This window comes from Pogona vitticeps, chromosome 1 (assembly GCF_051106095.1).
Source record: "Pogona vitticeps strain Pit_001003342236 chromosome 1, PviZW2.1, whole genome shotgun sequence".
Classification (NCBI taxonomy): domain Eukaryota; kingdom Metazoa; phylum Chordata; class Lepidosauria; order Squamata; family Agamidae; genus Pogona; species Pogona vitticeps.
In genome coordinates this window covers 301210640-301232437 of record NC_135783.1, presented here as the reverse complement: position 1 = coordinate 301232437, position 21798 = coordinate 301210640, and the positions used below count along the sequence as shown (strand labels likewise).

Sequence of the window (21798 nt, the reverse complement as noted above, 5' to 3'; positions counted from 1 at the left end):
CCATTCTTTTTCCTTTCTCTTTTTTATAGTTCTTCATATTCCATCGGTTATCCAGAGTTCCCTTCTCTTTCCCTTAACTAACGATCTGCTGGCTGAAGCATTATTTATGGCCTCTTGCCTTAAGAAATGTTACCTGGTGCCATTCTGCCTTGTTCAATGTTATCATTATCTGTTTAGGGCCTTACATCAGACTGATCTCTGTGATCTGGAAAATTCCAATGAATGAGCATCATGCAGATTCTTACTTTCCCCTATTTTTCAGAGTTTCTACATAGAAGCTCTCAAAGAAAGTAGCTGACTTCATTTTGTGTTTTCTAGTATAAAACTGTACTGGTCCCAAAGAGTAAGAAATATTGGTCAAAATCCTGTTGCTTTGTGTAGTAAATCACACCAGAGTGGGCCCATTTAATCAACTGGAATTTGGTGAATCAACTCCTCCATGAATTCTATTGATTCAAATGGATTTACTCTATCTGCAACTTTAGCATAGCAAGTCAGTTACAGTAGGCCCACATGAATCGATAGAATTTATGGAGGAATTGAGTCATCAAATCCCAATTGATTCAATGGACCTGCTCTCAGAATTTACTTCCCTTCAGCTCCTGCAAGCATAGCCAATTGTGACATTCTATGGGAACTACAGTTCAGCAAATATTTGGAAAGCAACAGGTTCCCACCTCTCAGGGTGCATCCTTAGATATATTCCTTCTTTAGCGGGCACCAGAGACTCAAAAATCGCCTGAAGCTTGGGAGTCCATCTTGACCCAGCACTTACCATACAGTCCCAGGTATCATCTGTGGTCCTCACTGGCCATCTACATCTTCAGCCGATTGCCCAGCTGCGCTCCTATCTTGATGTTGGGATGCTCACTACTCTTATTTATGCACTCGTAGTCTCAAGATTAGACTACTGTAATGTGCTCTATGTGGGGCTGCCCTTGAGAATGATACTACAAATGGTCCGGAACACGACCACCAGACTATTAACTGGGGTGAAAAAATATCATCATATTTTCCCCACTCTGGCAGCCTTACACTGGTTGCCCATTTGTTTCTGCATTGACTTCAAGGTATTAATGCTTACATATACAAGAAGCCCTAAACGGTTTAGGACTTTGATACCTGCCAGAGTGCCTGCTCCCACCTAGCTCTGCTTGTGCCACTCGATCTAGCCAGGCTGGGCGGCTGAGGGGACTGACCCCGAGAGAGGCCCAGAAGGAGGGGACTAGAAATCTTCTCGGCCTTCTCGGCAGTGGCCCATTGCCTTTGGAACATCTTGCCCCTTGAGATTCGCCTGGCACCCTCGCTGGGAGTTTTCAAGAACAAGCTGAAGACTTGGTTCTTCAGGCAGGCCTTCCCCCTTTCCATCACTTAGCTCTCTGTGTTTTCCCATCTTGGACTCTGCACATCTCTCTTTTGTTCTGATATTGTCTGTTTTAATTCTTGGTTTTATATTGCTCAGACTGTAAGCCGCCCAGAATAGATTCATTTAGAACTTAGATGGGCAGGGTAAAAGCCAAACAAACAAACAAATGTTTGTTATAGGAGCATTAATGATGGTAACAAGTCATTGCATGCTAATCCAAAGAGCAGGTCCCCTCTAGCACCAGGTATCTTTTTCCAATAATGGCCAACAATATGTGCCTCAACAGTTCACAAGGGATCTTCTGGTGTGTATCTTCATCTACTAATGGCTTGCAACATGAAAACTACATTGCACATTGCACATTCCAATTGGGATTGCACATTCCATTGTATATTGTAGTGATATCCCTTTAAGACAACTGGAACAAATTCTGAGAGGGAGGCACTCTGGGAGGGCAAAGAAGGAAATAGACCAAAGGAATGGAAAGTGACCATAGTATGTGTAGGGGAGCATAGGAAGTAGATTTCTTAGATACAGTTTATGCTAATGAAAGATATATAGTATGTGCTGCCCAGTCATTTCCAACATATGGTGATTCTCTGAGGGTTCCCTAGGTATGTAACAGTAGGTATTACTCAGCCTGGGTAGCTGAGTGGTTAAGGTACCTGTCTGCAGAGTCAGAGGTTGGCATTTCAGTTCCCCACTGTACCTCCTAGGGGAAAAGCCAACCTGCGTAGCTGTGAGCAAGCTGCACAGTCCCAGGGCACCTTCAGAAGAAAAGAATTGTAAACCACTTCTGTATATTCTTTACCTAGAAAACCCTGGAAGGGGTTGCCATAAGTCAGAATTGATTCAACGCCATGCAATTTTTATTAATACTCAGTAGTTTACTAGTCTCACCTTTCGGTGGTGATCTGAAACTGTGCAGAAGGCATGGCAGCTACACATGTGATATGAACTGGCTCAACCTCAGGAAGCACAGTCGGGTTTCAAACTCCTGGCTGTGCAGCCAGGTGCTGTAACCCACTGTACTACACCAGAGAGAGAGAGAGATGTCAAGTGGTAAATGATTCCAAAGAAATTGCCGAGTGTGTAGCTTCTCCAGGCTCTCCAAGTTCTCCAGTTCTAGTGGAACAAAGACTCAGACGAGATCGTTCCCATCACCAAAGTCTATTTACAAATAAGCAAAGACGAATAGACAAACCAGCCGCTTCCCTGCTTTCAGAGCAGCTGAGTTCAGGATAGCATAGGCTCTCAAACTGAACCAAATTGTACATGTATCCATACAAACGTATACTCACAATAGCTTCACTTTTTTCTAATTAATTGCACCTGCTGTGCTTAACCTTTACTACCCATCTGTGTTAATAAATTCTAACTCTATTACAATATCAAAACCTTGACAAATCCAGCAGCATTTAATCAAAGAATCTGGTAACTCTGACATAAACATTGCAGAATTTCCCTACCACCAATCTCAGATATAACCTTGACCGGTCAGACAAAACCTTTCTTTGTGGCAGACCCCTATTTATGCAACCTCTGACCAAAGAATTTAGACTAGCACCATCTCCTGGTGATTTTAAAGTGAGTAGTAAAAATGTTCTTATTTTGGCTACTTTCACGTTTTACTGTCTCTGATGTCTTTGGTTTTAAATCTCTGTTCTGCTTTTTTACTATTCATACTGGTCATCTGGTTGTTTTGAATCTATTGTAAACTGCTTTGGGGGTTCTTTCTTATGACTGAAAGTCAGTCTAGAGTTGTTTTTATAAATAGCATATACGGTATTTATCAATGCATTTATACAAAATAAAATCTTGCAAAAGCAGATTAAAGTGCAATGTTTTATCTGTATCTCAAGCAGGGGTCTTCTGTACAGTCGATGTATTTGTAACACATTTGCCAGAGACAGGTTCATTCTGTAGTCTATGGGTTTGGATCATGTGGACTTTCAGATATTGTTGAATTGCAATTCCTGTGAACTTCAGCTAGCAGAATCAGCGGTGAAGGATGACTGGAGACCAACAACATCTAGAGGACTACAAGTAGCTAATCCCTGCAATAGTCTCTCATGCCCCTTCTTCTATGTACTGTATGTATATTTGTTCAATTAAATTACATTCTTCTTTTTTTTAAAAGTTACTGGAAATATATTGCTTACATACCATGTTTCCCCCCAAATGACAGGGTATTACAGTATATTAATTTTTGCTCCAAAAAAGACATTAGGTCTTATTTTCAGGGGATGTTTTATTTATTTTTTTCATGTACAATCTACATTTATTCAAATACAGTTGTGTCATCTTCTTCTGGTTACTGCACAATGGTGGAGGGTGGGGGTTTCACTTAACTGGAGCTTATTTTTGGGATAGGGCTTATATTACGAGCATCCTGAAAAACTATACTAGAGCTTATTTTCGGGGAGTTAGTTTCCAACCAGTGCCTCCTGAGTATCAGATTCTGTTGTAAACACAGAGAACCATTTCCCCCTTCAGTTAAGTCTAGAGGAGAGGATTGCACATTTGAACAAATAAGTAAATAAATAAATAAATAAATATAAAAATGGTATGCACCCCATTCTCTTTTCAAAGTTATTACCATTCTCCCTATTTAGTCTCAGTGGGTAGAACTGTAGTCAGAAATTCACTGCGGTGCAAATTCTTAAATCTTTCTTGCAGCATTTCACTGACTCTAAAGCATCTCATTTTAAGTTTTCTGTAAATTCTGTTTCAAGGTGAGGCAAACATAACTGTATATTGCCTTCTTTAGAAGTGTATCTTCATTTATTGACTGGTGGTACTATACTGGTTCTTGATGTTGAGGACTTTTCCTACTAACTCCTAGCAGAGAATGCTGGAGGGGAGTGATAAGCAGAAAGACAGGGGGACCCAGGTATTTCCTGTGTAACTACTTTTTCATATATACATTGCCATTCTCAATCTTTATTTCCTTTCCCCAAAAGATTAATTGTAGTCTTTCTCCTTGAAAGAGGAGCCCTTTTTAAAATGGCTGCAAATACATATGAACGTATAAATGCCAGCATTAAATTGATTCGTTGAAATATGGTGCCAGAAAGATGAACAAGTGAGTCATTTGGGGCACATCAGGTGAGATTCTCTGGAAAAGACAAAAATGCAGAGAAAGATCCAAGGCAGCAGGAAAAGAGGAAGACCAAATGCGAGATGGACTGACTCCTTAAAGGAAGCCACATACTTTGGTTTACAAGAGTTGAGCAGGGCTGTTCAGGACGGGCCATTTTGGAGATTGCTCATTCATCATAAGGGTTGCCTACTTGATACCATGTAACAACAACAGAGGTTTTTGTAAATTAAATTAGGATTTCATGTTATTTTCTTCTGCTTCATTTCTGAATGGATTTCCAGAAATAGTAAAAAGTAAGCTTTATTTTCTTGTTACTAGTTCTCAGGGTATTTGCTTCTTTAAATAAAAAATAAAAGTCAGAAGGAAAACACCTTAATGTTTCTATCAGAAACACAAAAATTCCAGTATTTAGAATATGGGAGACCTGAAAGCTGTTCTCTGTGACTAGGAGAAATGATGATGACTCGCATGGCCTCATTTCTTCATTTCACACCTCATATTAGCCATCGGAGGTAAAAGGTCTGTGGCATTTTATCAGCTATCTTTGTACCTTCGGTGTAATGTGACTCATAGTTAAAGTGTGAGTATTTGTAACCATGATAAATAGTCAGCACACCTCTGTTGTATTTTGTAAGCTGGATGATGCTTTGGGCAAATGACTTTATAATCTTTTTAATTGCAGCCATGAGATACAAGAAGAGGCCTTGCAAACATTCTGGGAATTATAAACCAAAACATCTGGAGGCCAACAGTTTCTGCCCATGAGCTGTAAGGTGCAGTACTATCCTGCCTGTGGTATGTTACTGTAAGAGTCACAGTGTGACTACAGTGGAAAGGTGAATCAGAGTGATTGAGTTTTGCTGCAATTTGATTTGCAGCCTGTAGAAATATTTCTGGTTTCGGCTCAAGATCAACTAACATTGTTTGCGATATAAATGCTTGTACTCTACCCCAACAACTTCTTACTTTCTTACATGTCCACCATATGGGAAAAAGATCCCCTTTCTTCATTACATATCCAACAAATATTAGACACTTTATACATTTTAGACAATTTATCAGGAGTTAAGTACCACCTATAAAACATTTTATATAAGTTTTCTTTAAGTGTTATTGACTTTGTGATCCTAACATTAATCTTCCATAGTTTTTCCCATTCTGCCACAGGAATTTCTGAACCAATATTCAGATCTGTTGGATTAAAGTTAGGATTAGGGAAGGCTAGGCTGAAACAGAAGCTAACATTACTTCAAACAAAACAAAACTTCTTCATCTGTTGCAGAAGTGTGTGGGCTTGTGGGCTCTTGTCATTTTGATCTTTAGATACAGCCCTTCCTTGGGAATTTCACCATTTCTCCCTTGGGCTTGTAGGTGCTGCTTCCCTTTTTAAAAAAATCCAAACCAGGCAGTTATAAATGTGTTGTGGAGAAATACCACCCACTTCTTTTCTCATGCACTTTTTGGAGATAAAAGCTGTGAAAGACACAGACAAACAAAATCATACAGTCCAAATTAAAAAGTCAAATCTTGGAAAGGGCGTTTTGGACAGCAAGTCCTAAAATACTTCAATGGTCATGCTGACTGGAGGGTTCTGGGAATTGTGGTCTAAAAAAGTAACTTCCCACACAGTACTATAGAACAGTAGGATGCAGGTGTGCTTAAAGGGTGGCAGAATTGGCAAATTCCTCTTAAAGGCCATGCGAAATACAAGGAAGTAAAGATAATGCTTCTCTCGCACCAGATATCAAGCTCCTGTTAAATGCACGGGAACAGGTCAAGCCATAATTCTGGTCAGTTGGCAACTATATCAGGGAAAGGTTCAGGTTTGGGTGAAAGCAAAGAGGTAGGGGGTTTGAATGCTGGTGGCAGCAGTTAATCTTGTAAAAATCTAAATAATTAAAGTCCATGGGATAGGGGTGTATTTACCCATCAACCAAAAAAAGAGAAAAGAAAGGAAAAAAGGAGAACATAGATTTGCACATTGTGATATACTGTATATCTGCACTAATGTTAAATTGGATTAAAAAAAAAGAATTGCAGTGCATCTCACTATGAGGGGAAGAGAGTGACCTGCTGACCTGTATGTCTGCTGCTCAGGTGGTGATTATATCTTTCAAGGTTCTCTCCTCCCTTGCAGGTTCTCTACTCTACGCCTGGTGTTGTTGAATGCCAGGTCTGTATCTAATAAAACCCAGCTAATTTACGATCTTATTCTGGAGGAAGATGCAGACCTGGCTTGCATAACCGAAACATGGATTGGCGGAGAGGGGGGTCCCCCCCTAGCCCTCATTTGCCCGCCCGGTTATGCTGTCCAACACCAGGGTAGACTAGAGGGACGGGGGGGGGGAGTAGCTATCGTTTACAAGTCTACCCTAGAGGTAGTTAGGCGCTCCTCGGTGGTAAAGCCGGGTCTTGAGGCCCTCCACGTGTGGATTGGGGCTAGGGACGGAATTGGGATCTTGCTGGGTTACCGTGCTCCCCGCGACCCAGCCATTTCCCTTCCGGAGCTGGTGGACTTTGTCTCCGCGGCATTGCTGGGTTCCCCGAGACTATTGGTCCTGGGGGACTTCAACATGCATGCGGGGGCAGAGGCTTCCGGACCAGCTCTTGAGTTCCTGGAGACCATGGCCTTCTTGAACATGTCCCAGCATGTCAACGGCCCTACACACGTGGGCGGCCACACACTAGACCTGGTTTTTTCCACCAACGGGAGTGAGAGTGGTCCGATGGTGACTGACCTCGAGTCGGTCCCCTTGTCATGGTCGGATCACCACCTAATAAAATGTGTCACCAAGATGGCTCTCCCCCCTCGCAGGGAGCAGGGACCTATTGTCATGGTCCGCCCTCGAAGGCTACTGGATCCGATTGGATTCCAGGATGCCATGAGAGGAGTTACGGCTGACCTGGCTGGTGCTCCTGTCGAGGCACTGGTTGACGGCTGGTTCACCGCCGCGGCTAGTGCCGTAGACACGATCGCGCCTAAACGCCCTCTCCGCCGCAGAGATCGCCCGGCGCCCTGGTTTAACCAGGATCTCCGGGCGTCGAAGCGGGTCAGGAGACGGCTAGAGCGCAAATGGAGAAAGGACCCGACGGGTTTCAATCGTATAGCTGTTAAGGTCGCTACTAACCTTTACCAGGCTAAGGTAAAGGCTGCCAGTCGAACTTACCTTGCTAACCGGATAAGCGAGGCGTCTAACCAGCAGGCGGAATTATTCCGTATAGTACGCGACCTATCCGGAATTGGCCCGGGTGATAGGCCTCCCCCTAGTTTTACACCGGACCAATTTGCAGCATTTTTAAAATCTAAAGTGGAGGTCATCCGCCGGGACCTCGCTCCTTTTTTGAATACAGCGAGTCGAGTTGAGATGTCCAGCGCTCCGTCTTGTCCGGTGATTTTTGATACCTTTCAGCCTGTTTCGTCCGATACTGTCGCCAGGACGCTTGATCGCTGTCGTGCCACCACCTCCTCCTTGGATCCTTGCCCGGCCTGGCTAATCAAAGCAGCCAGGCCTTCAACAACGGAATGGGCTACTGTAATAATTAATCGGTCTTTCCTTGAGGGCAGATTTCCCTCTGCCCTCAAGGAAACACTCATTAGGCCCATTAGAAAGAAACCTAGTTTGGCGGCGGACGAAATTGGCAATTATAGGCCCGTCGCCAATGTTTCTTTCTTAAGCAAGGTAGTCGAGAGGGTGGTGGCTGATCAGCTTCAGGCGTTCCTGGATGAAACAGATGCCCTGGATCCATTCCAGTCGGGCTTCAGGCCGCGCCACGGAACAGAAACGGCATTGGTCGCCCTGTGTGATGACCTATTGAGGGAGGCCGACAGGGGCAAAATGTCTCTGCTGGTCCTCCTCGATATCTCAGCGGCCTTTGATACCATTGACCACGGTATCCTCCTGGGGAGGCTCAACGAGTTGGGAATAGGTGGCCAGGCTTTCGCCTGGCTCCGTTCCTTCTTGGAGGACCGCCCCCAGAGAGTACAGCTTGGGGAGAATGTCTCGGCCCCGTGGAGCCTCAATTGTGGGGTCCCACAGGGGTCGATCATCTCCCCAATGCTGTTTAACATCTATATGAGGCCGCTGGGGCGGGTCATCAGGGGGTGTGGAGCGATGTGCCATCAATATGCGGATGACACGCAGCTCTACATCTCCTTTTTTCCAACTGCAGGAGATGCCGTTCTGTCCCTTCAGCGTTGCCTGGGGACCGTATTGGAATGGATGCAGGAGAACGGGCTGAGGCTGAACCCGGACAAGACGGAGGTACTAAGGGTGGGCGCTCCCACAGTTGGGGACTTGGGAAACTCCCTCACTTTTGGGGGTGTGACTCTGCCCGCCAGGGATGGGGTCCGCAGCTTGGGGATCCATCTGGACCCGGCGCTCACTATGGAATCTCAGGTGGCGTCTGTGGTCCGTACCGCTTTTTTCCATCTTAGGCGGATAGCCCAGCTGCGACCCTACCTTGATGTGGGGGCGCTTACTACCTTGGTGCATGCGCTCGTAATCTCAAGATTAGACCACTGTAATGCGCTCTACGTGGGGCTACCTTTGAGGTTGCTGCGGAAACTACAGGTGGTGCAGAATGCTGCGGCCAGATTACTTAGTGGAGTGAGAAGATTCCAGCATATCTCGCCCACTCTGGCCGCACTGCATTGGCTGCCCATCCGATTCCGCATCGACTTCAAAGTGTTGATGCTTACCTATAAAGCCCTAAACGGTTTAGGACCTCGATACTTGGTGGAACGCCTTCTCCCACCAAGATCTACCCGTGTCACTCGTGCGAGCCAGGAGGTGAGGCTGAGGAGCCTAACGCCGAGAGAGGCCCGGAAGGAGAAGACCAGAAATCGGGCCTTCTCGGCGGTGGCTCCTCGCCTCTGGAACAACTTACCTCCTGAGATTCGCGTGGCTCCCTCGCTGGACATTTTTAAGAAACAACTAAAAACATTGATGTATAGGCAGGCTTTCCCAACAGAAAACTCCTGACGATTTTTCTTTTCTTATATCTTTCTTTGATTTCTATCTTAGTCTAGGTGCAATGTTTTAAAATTATATTGTTTCTTTTATTGTAAGCCGCCTAGAGTGGGCTAATATGTCCAGATAGGCGGGATAGAAATAAAATAAATAAATAAATAAATAAATAAATAAATAAATTTTTAAATCTGGCTTGGACAGAACAAACTTTGAAATGGAGGTCACCTTAAAAAGGGGGAGCATCTTGTGGCAGCCCTTCAAAAAAAATTTGTCCTTTATAAAGGAGTACAAGGGCAACCCTAGGTCTGGGATTTTTACATTCAAACAAGAAAAGGCAGTGGTTGGATACATGCATGACCAGGAAGTGAGAAGAGGCAGGAAGAGTAGAAGCCACAGTTAGGAAAGAGAAGATAGCAATACAAGCTGCATGCATAATTGCTAAGGAAGGAATGAGAAGATGTATCCTGAATTTTGTAGTAAAAGAGAGAGAGAAGTATGCAACTGTTGTGCTTAATTAATTTAGTTATCCCTTGTCTGTGTGCTTCAACTATTAACTGTGGCTTAAAATTATACTGTTGCAAAATGTGCATTGGCACCTTCAGTGCTAAACCGCAGGTTGTCTCTGATTCCTCCATATTTGAACACTTAAGCATACTCTTTAATAACACATTAGCCTCCTCGATTGGACAATTCAATGGGTGTCTGTGCAGAAGATCCAGAGGCATTTCCTCCCAAATAAGTCAATGTAAAATGGCAGAACAATTTCGGAGAAAAACCAAATCCTTTTGCTCTCGACACAAAGAGTCGCTGTCCATGCTGGCTAAGGAATTCCGAGTGCTGCAGTCTTAAGGGTGCAATCCTAACTGGCTGAGGGCTGGCTGTGCTGAAGTCAAACCTTTCCCAGGCTAAGGATGTTTGAAATTACTGTACTTAGGACTCCCCTGACTGTGGTCTAAACTTTATGCTGCCATGGTGGTTATAAATCTGGGCTGAAATGGGTTTAGATGTGGTGTAAATTAGCTTTTCCTCTGCTCCACCATTTGCGGGGTGGGGAGTTGGGCTCTTCTGCAGGCTGAACTCAGCCTATACAACAGTTGTACCAGGAGAGGTGAGATTAGCCAGTACAAGGGCATTTCAGCCAACATAAGAGGCTTCTTTCAATCCCAAAACCATTACAACTGATATATCATTTGGCTTGGGTTGCACTGTAAGAAACTAACTTTCCAAGCTGTGTTACTTTATTTTCAGCTCAAGGCATACATTGCATCCAAGACTGATCAAGTGATTTTGGCACCCATGGATGTCTGTTCTGTTCCCTGGCAGTATCAACACAAAATCAGATTATATTAACTAAGCAATCATTTGCTGCCCTGAGGTGACTGCCTAATAGTAGGGCTTGGTCCCTTGTTCCAGAAGAGTCATCTTAAAATACTTGTCGTCCAGCCACATGGAATGTATGGTATTTCCTTCAAATCCATCAGGGCTATCAATAAACTGGAACACAGAGGTAATGAATCTCTGTTTTGCACATCTTTAAAATGTAAATTGACGTTGGTGTGGTTACATACATATGGTTCTTAATTCTTAGGTTTCATGAAGCAAGATTTTCTTTTTCTGAATGTGCATTTGGAAATCCAGCTACTCATCCTGCAAGTTCCCATAGTCAGCTCCAAGAAAAGGTAAAAAATAGACCCATATCAACAAACAGTTCTTTAACTATTTTCTTACAAAAATAGGTCTTTTGTATAGCTACTGGTTCTTAACTGCCTACTGAAGACCCAACCCACCTAAAATGCCTTGACTTATTACTAGGATAGCTAAACACAGTACAATCTTTTGGGTCATATTTCAAAATCCCTTCCCCCATTAACCACCTGAGCTACGAGGGGGTGCTGAAAAGTACTGAGCCTTTCCCAGAAAAAAAAAAAATCTAGGAAGCTGTAACTGCCACACTATCCTACATATTCTCCCAGGAAGTCAATGCACTTGCGACATCTGTCCTGCAGCTTCTTAAGTCCCTGCAAATAAAATTCTTCCGACTGCTGGTGTGACCACTCATTTGCAGCATTAGTTGCCTCCAGAACACTCCCAAATCGTTGTTCCTTTAGGTATTTTTTTAGTTTGGGGAACAGATAATAGCCAGAAGGAGCCAGGGCAAGAGAATAGGATGGATGGGGCATCACTTGAAAGCCTGAGGACATCAGTTTTGCCATTGTTTCACCTGCAGTGTGTGACGAGGCATTGTCATGCAACAGGATGACACCTTTGGACAGCTTTCCTAGACGTTGTTCCTTGATATTTTGCCTCAGCTTCGTCAATAGAGCACAGTAATATTTTGCTGGTAGTCCACCAGCAGAACTCCCTTCTTATCCCAAAAAACTGTTGCCATTTGCTTCTGCACTGACTTTTGCGCTTGGAACTTCTTTGGCCTGGGGGAACCACTGTGCCTCTATTCCTTAGACTGTTCCTTTGTCTCAGGATCATAACAGTAGATCCATGTCTCATCACCGATTTCCAGTTTGCCCAGGAAATCTGACTCATTTCTTGCAAAAGGTTCCAAAACAGCCACCGATGACCCACACGTTTCCTCTTTTGTTCGGTTGTCAAAAGTTTGGGGATCTACTTTGCTGCCAGCTTTCTCATTTCCAAGTCGTTGTGGATAATGGCACCAACTCTCTTGCATGATATTCTCAGATACATAGCAATACTTTTGGCTGTTCTTTTGCGGTCCTCCATGATCATGTCATGGATGGCTTTCACATTTGCAGGCACAGAGACAGAAACAGGCCTTCCACTGGGTTTCTCATTTTCAACACCAAAATGGCCAGCTTTAAATTTGACAACCCAGCGTTTAACTCTTGCATATGAAGGGCCACTGTCACCCACAGTTTGTGACATTTCATCATGGATCTGCTTTGCACCTTTCCCTTGGAGAAACAGGAACTTGCTTATGGTCCTATGCTCTTCCACACTGAACTTTTCTGGAGGTGCCGCCATGTTCACTTTGGACCTGAACATGAAAGATAAGTTAAAATAATAGGTAGTTGATTTTTGCACCATTGAATACAGACAGATTGGCCAATACACCCTGCAATGTATAGCTTCCTAGCTCAATTTTTTCTGGGAAAGGCTCAGTACTTATCAGCACCTCCTGGTAGTTTCACGGATGGTGTCAAAATAAGAGGGAACAGGAAAGGTGATATAATTGTAATGAAAAAGTGTGGTGAATTGTTGTTTTCCTACCCTGATCCCACTGAATGCAATGGGCCTCACATCTGAGAAATACTGTATAGCTTTTCTTTTAAAAAGCATTTGATGAGGTTAAGGAGACCAGATTATTCCAACCCCAGCTGTCTAGAAGTGGGCCTGCCATTTTTCAAGCTATGAGATGCCACTTGCAACATGTTCCCCCCCCCCCGCCTTCTCCAAGCGGAGGAAAAGCTTTATTTTCTGTTATTTCAGAGAACTGTTAGAGGCAGAGGGGTGCTGCAGGGCTGGGAGAGTTGGCAATCCTACTTAATAATGCCTGCCATTAATTACCCCTGCTGGCACACAGGTCCTCGCTCTATCAAACCCTGTGGCACGAAAAGATCCAGTTTCTCAAGAAGCCAGATTTGCTGGCACCCAACCAAGGCTGGGCTGAGCTTGGCTTCCCGCCTCATTTTTTTTTAAAAAAAATCCCCCTCGCAGGGAACCGGAGCGGGCGGGCCGCCTGCAACCCTCTCGGGGCTTCTCCCTCCGTCTCGCCCCCTCCTCCGCCCGAGCTCTGAACGCAGATCATCCCCCCCCCCCGCCTCCCTTCATCGGCTTTGACTCGGGTTCTCTGGCCCTGGCGGGTTCTTCTCCTTTTCCGTTTCGCGGTTTGGTCTGCCTAGGCCACCGTAGCTCCGGCGGAATCAGGCTGGCTGCGATCTGTCAGTAGTCGTGTGTGCGAGAGTCCTGCGCCAGAAGGGAACCGCGTTACGGTCGAGGCTGCTGCTGCTGCTGCCGCCGCCGCCGCCGCCGCCGCCGCCGCCAGGAGAGCGATCGCCAGCCTAGAACTTGGCGAGAGGAAACAGCTGAGCGAGGAGGGAACCCGAGCCGAGGCAGAAGCACCGGAGCCGAGCCTTTTGGGGGAGGGGGATCCGGCTGGAAACAGCAGCAGCAGCAGCAGCAGCAGCTCCGTCAGCCTTCCCTGCACGGACGCTCCGCAGCCCTTTCCAACCTCCTTGGCCGTCCACTGACAGGCGATCGTGAAATCCAGCCAGCCTTATGATGCCCTCCAAAGCCAGCCCGTTTTCTCTGCTCTCCTCCTCCTCCTCCGATCGTTAGCCATTCGTATTATTTTGGTTAAAACCTTGCTGGAGAGAAGAACTCCGGAGCGTCCGCGTCGTTTGCCTGCCCTGGCTGCCGCCTCCTTCTCCTCCTCCTCCGCCGGTTCCCCATCTCGGTGCGGTTCCCTTGATCCCCTGCAGAGCAACGTGCCCCGCGGAAGAAAAGCAGGGAGAGGGAAGGAGCTCCGGGAAGATGAGGACGCCTTTAAAGTCCACCGTGGCTTTTTTATAAAGGAGAAGCGCGCGAGGGGGGGGGTGTCTATCGCCTGCATGGACGAGCACCAGGAGAAAGCCATCATCTTCACCTCCTCTTTTCCCTCCGCTGAGTGCCGCTGCCTCTTCACCAAGGTAACAAAGGTTGATCCATAGACTGTCGAGGGGTTTCTTTTCTCTCCCTCACGTTTAATTCCGTGGGTTGGTTCAAAACTGCCCGAGTGGATTAAACGCTCTTTAAGCGCTTCTCGTTCCTGGCTGTAACGTTCATTTAGAAAAGCCCTGAAAGGGGTGGTTTAGGTTTTCATCCCGCTGACTTGGAGGTTTCTCGCCTTCCTTCCCTAAAGGAAGGAGGAAGGGCAGGAGAGGAAATCTTTCCGAACTCAGCTTGGAAAAAAATTGGATCCACCAGTTATTTTAAACGGAGGGAAAATTTTTGGGCCCCGAAGGGCCTGCAACTCTGGACTGAGGGCGACACTTTTCTGGCTAAATGAGGAATGTGGTGTGTGTGTGTGTTTGAAATAGTGTAAAGAGGGGAAATCTAACAACTCCAGCGTGTGAATTGGTCTAGCTGCTAGCACTGTCTTGGTTATGCACTGATTCGACATCTGACTTCCATTTCCTATCATTGCAGTCTAAATACCACAGCAGTGTATAATGCATTGTTACTCCACACACACACACCGGTTGTGGTAGGAGGAGTGTCTTGGATATGTAATCCTGACTCTAACTTGTGTCAGTTAATCTCTTTAATCACAGTTCCCATGTCCAGTGTGGAAGTCTGACTAGGGATTGCTGTAGTAGAAAGGCTGGGTCAGTGCTCTCCCTTTAAATCCTAACATACATAGCTGAATGTCTGTAAATGGCTTAAAATGGCCTATTCTTTAAATAGTGGCAATTCCCACAGACCTTAGTGAAAGACTGTGGCCCTTGATGTATGCTGCCTGCTATTTGTTTTTAGATAGGTGAAGCTTAAGATACCCCTGGAGATGTAATAATTGGCTTACCTTGGTCTTTCCCCCTCCCTTGTTATTTCTCAAAGGTTCATATGGATCAGAGTCTTTTGAATGGACAAAAGAAGAATCTGGAGTAATTGTAGTATAAAACTGTAAAACAGCAAGTCCTGCAGCAGGAGCCCCGTGATGAAGTGAAGGGGGAGTGCCTGGAATCTCCAAAGAGAAATGGGAAATCCTGCAAGGTTGGCTCCTTAACTGGGGTGGTGGAGGATTGTGTTTGAGAGGGGGCAACACTCCCTCCCTGCTTAGGCAATGATGTCGGTGGAAGGATCAACAATTACCAGCAGGATAAAGAACTTGCTGCGATCTCCCTCTATCAAACTGAGAAGAAGCAAACCAGGCAGCAAGCGGGAAGACATTGGAACCAAGGTGAGTTTTTAAATGAGGCCACCTCTCATTCCGAGTCCACTAAAGGCCTCCATTTTGCCTCAGTATTCAGGTGTTTTAGGAGGAGTGATGCAAACAGGGTTTATGAATGACCTAGAACAATGGTTCCTAACCTTGTATCCACAGATGTTCTTAGATTAAAACTCCCAGAAGCCTTCACCACTAGCTATGCTGGCCAGGATTTCTAAGAGTTGTAGTCTAAGAACATCTGGGGACCCAAACTTGGGAAGCATTGACCTAGAATGATGCTGATGGCAATACCTGCTGAACTATATGTCACACAGTTTGAAAGAGCACATCATTATTTGCTAGAGCATGCTTAAAGAAAGACTGGGGAGTTGTGGGCCTCCAGATATTGAGGAACTACTGCTCCTGTCATGGCTTGTTGTTGGCAAGGCTGTTTTTTAGGTTTTTGGGAACAGAAATTCAGCAACATCTGGACGGCCACATGCTGCCCAGGCATGGTCTAAAGTAATCTCTGTGTACTGAAAGGTAATTCAGGTGATAATTGGCCTGAATAAATCTGGTGGAACAACGGTGCTTTTGTAGATGATGGAAAGGAAGATGGATGGAAAGGAAAACAGAAGGTGACAACTTTCATAGGGAAGAAGTGCTAAATGTCTTCTTCACTAAAACAAAATATTTTCTTTATGTTGTATTTCATGTTCTAAGACTTGTCTCTTACCAACAACAGGTGTGTAACAATGTGTTGATTTTCAAGAGAAGAGATGCATCCTATGTTTCTAAAGCTTATTTTGTTTCCTGACGCATGATTGATTAATTTTGGCTGACAGGATTTAAAGTGTCAAAGAAGTAAGTCTGTAGTTAGGTGCTACATTCTTCAGATATAGTTATTATAATTTTGCATACAGTATTTTCTTCAGTGTTTGCTGCTTTTCTCTAGTAATAGTTTAGTGACCAAGGATTTTCTCCTTTGTTACATTTCCTTCAAGTTGTTCTCATAACATTAATGTGGGACACAGCCATGACTGTCTTCTCCTTCAGAAGATAAGCTTGTTTAATTTGTGTAATCAATTAAAGAGAACAATCAGCTTCACCATACTTAGTGATGATTACAGTAAAGGGTTGGGAATGCAAAGTCCTGGGCATTTTGTCATTGCCTAATTGCATTTTGTTAAGGAAATACACATAAGAACAAATGTCTCAGTTTCTGCATTCATAAAATCCAGTTGCACCAAATTTTGACTTAGTAATGGGTTCGTGTTCAAAGCACTTTGTACTGTTCGGATTGATTATAGCACTGTGATGTAAGATATATTCTGCATGTAACAGTTTTTGCAGTTGACTATATGCAAATGCTATTAGGTGGGATGGATTTACTCCATATAAATGTGGGTAGTACCGTCTATTAAGTTTTTAAATTTCGAAAAGTTTTATATAGTGGCCTTTTAAAATCCAAATGCCATTTTGGCTGTGTGTGGAGTTGTAATGCATTAATGGTAGTGAAGCTGACAATTGTCTTGTTCAAATATTTCCCCTCCCCTGCAACAGAAAAGGTGCACCTTCATGGCATCTTCAGTTTTCAGAAGTCATTTCTATAAAAGGTGCAAGTAGCCAGAGGTCGCTTAGGTGTCCATGTGTTTTTAAGATATGAATACCTTAAAACAAACTCCTGCCCTTCTAATGCATCTCATGGGGTTTGTCTAATTGCTAAGTGGAAACAATATTCCCCCCTTTCTTCCTCTTGACAATGGGTCTAATCCGCCTGCACCTCCTCAGTTACTGTATTTTTTGCACCATAAGACTCACTTTTTTCCCACAAAACAGGGGGGTGGAAAGTCTGTGCATCTTATGGAGCGAAGAAAACAGATTATATTTTCCTGTTTTCTTCTCCTAAAAAATCGGTGCGTCTTATGGAAAGGTGCGTCTTATGGAGCGAAAAATACGGTATATCTTTCGTGAATATTCAGCAATTGTATCCAGAACTGGGAAGGGTCTGAAATTGTTTCCAGTGTGTTTCCCTGTGAATTAAGTCAATAAAACATATGCAAATAAGTATGCAGACTTATTTTCTTAGCCAATGAATCAAATGTTTGAAGTAGAAGTAATTTATTTGTGTTTTGCAGTGTTATAGGTTTTTGGTAATTAGGACATAACAGAAACTTCAGTTCCCACCCTTCATGATACTGCTCATGGAAGGTGGGAACTGAATCTAAATCAATCAGTTCTACCTGGAGGAACCTTCCATGTGACAAGGCCTAATTCAGTCAGAGTTCCTACATCTTAGCTGCAGGGGCTGGGTGGATGGGGTAACATACACTGTGTACTTTTATATCAGGAGTTTCCAAATTTTTCAGTATGAGGGCCACAAGAGAGAAGCCTGGGGAGGGGCGGGAGCTTCATTTTTTCCCTGTGGCAGATACTCTGTTTCCCCAAAAATAAGACCTAACCTGAGAATAAGCTCTAGTATGATTTTTCAGGATGCTTGTAATATAAACCCTACCCCCAAAATAAGCCCCAGTTGAGAGAAACCCTGTCCTTCACCATTATGCAGCAACCAGAAGATGACATGACTGTATCTGAATAAATGTAGATTGTTGTACATGGAGAAGAAAAAATAGAATATCCCCTGAAAATAAGCCCTAATGTGTTTTTGGAGCAAAAATTAATATAAGACCCTGTAGCGTCCACCCTTATTATGCTAAATAAGTCATGTATTATTCATGTTTTATGTTGATATGTTGAGAGGTAGGGCCACAAGAGAGGTTAAAAGGCAGAGCCTGAGAGGAGGAGTCAGTCAAGAGTGAGTTGAGTCAGTCGGAGTGAGAGTCAGAGAGAGAAGGAATAGATACTAATAGAGTTAGAGACTGGCCAAGATAAATAGAAGGTGGAAATTATAAGGCAAGAGAATAATATGTACATATGAAGAACTTCTGTGATTAATAAATTGGCTTCACTTTAAATAAATAAGTTTTGTTTGCATTCACAATACAAGTGTCTGATCAAACGTCATTATTTTGTGGATTGAGGTAATCCAATGGTGGCAGTGAAAAGAAAACATGACTGGAGCCTTCGTGAGGGCACAAAACGTAGGTGCCTCAAGGAGGTGAACATCACAGACCCTCTTTTATTTTCCTGGAAACATGGTAGGCTGAGAGTGCGCGCGCGCATATGCGCATTAGGGCAGGGGATGAGCGGGAAACCAATCTTGTTGCCAGACACTTTTAGGAGATGCAGGGTAGGAAAGGTCCAAGAGTCTGGACTGGTTCGGATTAAAAAGGCAAGGCGGACTGGATGTGGCCCACGGGCCATAGCTTGGAGACCCATTTTATACATACAGATAAAAGCTAGGAAGAAGATGAGGGATGAACCTTCCTTCTCACACATGCTAGATTTTTGTGTGCAGGGACTTAAATGTTGCTTTTTGAGTGGTGAAACCTTAAAAGTGTCCTTCTACACTGGTAAGGTAGGTGAAGTGAAGTCACTCCCTAGACAAAGGTGTTCTGTTTTTGAAAGAAGTGTTACGTGTGATAGTGCTTTCTTCAAAATGCTGAACACACATAATAATTTCAAGCATTATTTCTTTATTCACTGCCTTCTTTGGTATAATGGCAAATTCTCTTGGCAGTGTGTTGACAGTTTTTGGCTTAAAATATTTATGGCTACTCAGGAAAAAATCAGGAACCTTCAGAGCACAATTCTCCTCATAGTAGACCACTCTTTTTTGTTTGTTCTCCTTAACTGGCACTTACTCCCTCAATAACTCACTTAGAAGAGAAGAAAATAAAAATCTTCCATTTTCTCATAGTTCTGAATCGATCACAACAAAAAGAGCATTCTGTAGAAAATAATGATTGGTTACATGAGCAGAGCTTAATTGTTTAATAGCCGCATACTGATTATCTTCCATGACTGACATAATTCAGACTGCTAACTGTATAACTGCACACAAACTGACAGGGTAAAAAATGTATTGGATTTATACCCTGCTCATCTAATGTCAAGCCGCCACCCTGGGCAGCTACAAAAAAGTAGCATAAATTTACAAACAAAATGAAAACAATAAACAAACAGTGCAAAAACAACAACAACAACAACATCCAAGAACTCGCTCTAAAAACCTCCTCTCTAACAGACATTGCTAAATCTCAAGATAACAAACCTAAGACGACTGAATCAAACAATAAATGAACCCGATTGGGCAGACAGGAAATCCCATGAAATGCGAGCCGGAGAAGAACTCTTGAGTAGAGAGACATGGCTCTCTTCAAAATCTGAGGCAGAGAGGGAACAATGGGTTGCTGCTGGATTGATTGACAGTCACCCCCCCCCCGTCCAGAAAGGTCCCTCCCAGCCAAAACCTCTTAAAGGCAGCATACGAAGATTGCTAAATTCCAACAAATTCTGCCAGTGCTACCAGCCTGACAGACATAAAAAACATATGGAAAGTGGGTTAGACAGGTCACAACCAAGAGAGCACATAGCTGGAAGAAAACTGATTCAGCGCTTTGCGGACTCCATCAGTGTGTGCCTTCTCAGCTTTTCCTCCCTGGATCTTGTTAGGAATGGGAAAGTATTTTGCTGGATTTGCATTTCTGTAGAGAAATACCAATTTTACATATCCCAAGACTGCTGATGGAGTAGAACACATGTTGCCTTGGAAATCTATACATCTGTGAGGCTTATGGTGAATTTCAGAGAGGCAAACATGAAAATAAAACTGTGCATACATTTTAAAGATATGAATGATCAACAATGCCTAGCCTACATTTTTAAAAATGCACATGAACCTGCTTTAACCAGTATAAAGATGCATATATAAATGATGAATGACAATAGTAGTGAGTGATTTGCACATTCCTAATCCTATTGCTTATTTTCATGTATTTGATGAGGGAAAGAGGGAAACCCCACTTGCTTCAACCAATGATGGTGAAAGATTTGGAAATAGGTCTGGAAAGAAACATTAGGAGAGGCAGAACATCAAACCCTCCAACTTATAGATACAATACTTGATAGTTGGAACCAACTACAATTTGTTGTGATATGCCATCAAGTTGTTTCTTTTATGGCCATCAGGTGAATTGGTGTCCTCCAAAAGGTCTTGCCATTAAAAGCTCAGCTCTTAAAAACTGAAAGCCTTTTGGAGTTAATCTGTCGCATATTTGACTCCCTTCTTTTCTGCTGCTTTCAACTTTCCCCTGCATTATCTTTTCCAATGAGTCTTCTCTTCTTCTAATGTGCCCAAAGTATGATGGATTGAGTTTAATCATTTTTGCTTCTAGTATGAGCTCAGGCTTGATTTGCTTTAATACCCACTTGTTTGTCTTTCTGGTGGTCCATGTTATCTCTAAATCTCCAATCCATTCCTACCATATTTTGAATGAATTAGGTTTTTCCCTCCAGCTTTTTTCTCTATCCATCTTTCTCATCCATTTGCATCAGCTGGGAATACAATAGTACCATACCATATAGGAGTACCATAGCATAGTAAGTCTGTTAGAGTAAGCCCATATGAAGCAATGGAATTTATGGGGGAGTTGATTCACTAAATCTGGATTGATTTAATGAGCCTACTCTAGTGCAATTTATTGTGCTAAGCAAGAAGATTTGGACCAATGATTTTTTAAAAAATACAAATTTTAGAGCTGTGATTCAGTTTGTGTACTAAGCTAGCAGCCCTCCTGAAAATTTTGATCCCCAACTTTGTTGACTTAAAGACCTGTGATGTAAAAGCCTGCTGTAAGCCATTTTCCAGAAACCTGTGTGCTTTGCTCAGAGTAACAAACTGACTTCTAGGAGTTATAGCCAGACTTTGGTCAACGAAGAGAGGAAATATTTTAACACAATTTTTATACTGAATCTACAATCTTATCTTGCATATGAGTCTGCTTGTGAAATAAACAACCCCATAATCTTGCCAAGTTTTTTAACTTCTTGCTTCTTCTCCATTCCCCACCCCACCCCCCGGGCAATTCTGCATCATCTAAACATGAAGAAGAATTCTAGAAGATTTGTAACGGTCTAACTGATGTACTGTATTCTTCATTCCTGGATTTTGTTTCTATTCATGGAGCACAAGGCTTTTTTTGCCTTTTTATTTCCTGTTGAAAAAAAGTCTTCTTTAATCCTGTCTTCTCAGACTCTTCCAGTTCAATAAAATTGGGTGGGCAAACTTTTAATCAGATTGTGCATTTGCTGCTTTTGTCTATGGCAGGGCCAGGGTGAGCGAGGTAACTAGTTAAACTACTGAGTACATCCAGTCTTCAGGAACAACGCTGTGGCTTGTTCCTTTCAGGCCTGAAGGATGCCCTTCAGACTTGATTAATCTCAATTTACTCAGTTTCCGACCTGGTAACCGAGTGTGCGTGTGGTATTTCTCACTCGCTGTCCAAGTCTTGCCGCTTGTTTAGAGAAGGATGCTGAGGTGCTTCCTCATTAATGACTGGGGCTGTGATGGCGAACTTCC

General features: G+C 43.5%; 1 protein-coding gene across 5 annotated transcripts in view; it reads left to right on the top strand.

Annotated features, from left to right (window-relative positions):
• Positions 1 to 13395: 13395 nt before the first annotated feature.
• MAPKBP1 (mitogen-activated protein kinase binding protein 1) overlaps positions 13396 to 21798 on the top strand; it is a 149396-nt gene continuing 140993 nt past the window's right edge. For 4 of the 5 annotated variants that reach the window (XM_078391343.1, XM_078391338.1, XM_020793724.3 and 1 more), the window contains exons 1-2: positions 13643 to 14100; positions 15008 to 15350. In XM_078391343.1, the coding sequence (XP_078247469.1) occupies positions 15234 to 15350 (117 nt within the window). In that variant the 5' untranslated portion in view covers positions 13643 to 14100; positions 15008 to 15233. Of the gene's footprint in view, positions 14101 to 15007; positions 15351 to 21798 lie in introns of all 5 variants that reach the window. The other variant, XM_078391337.1, reaches the window with a different exon arrangement.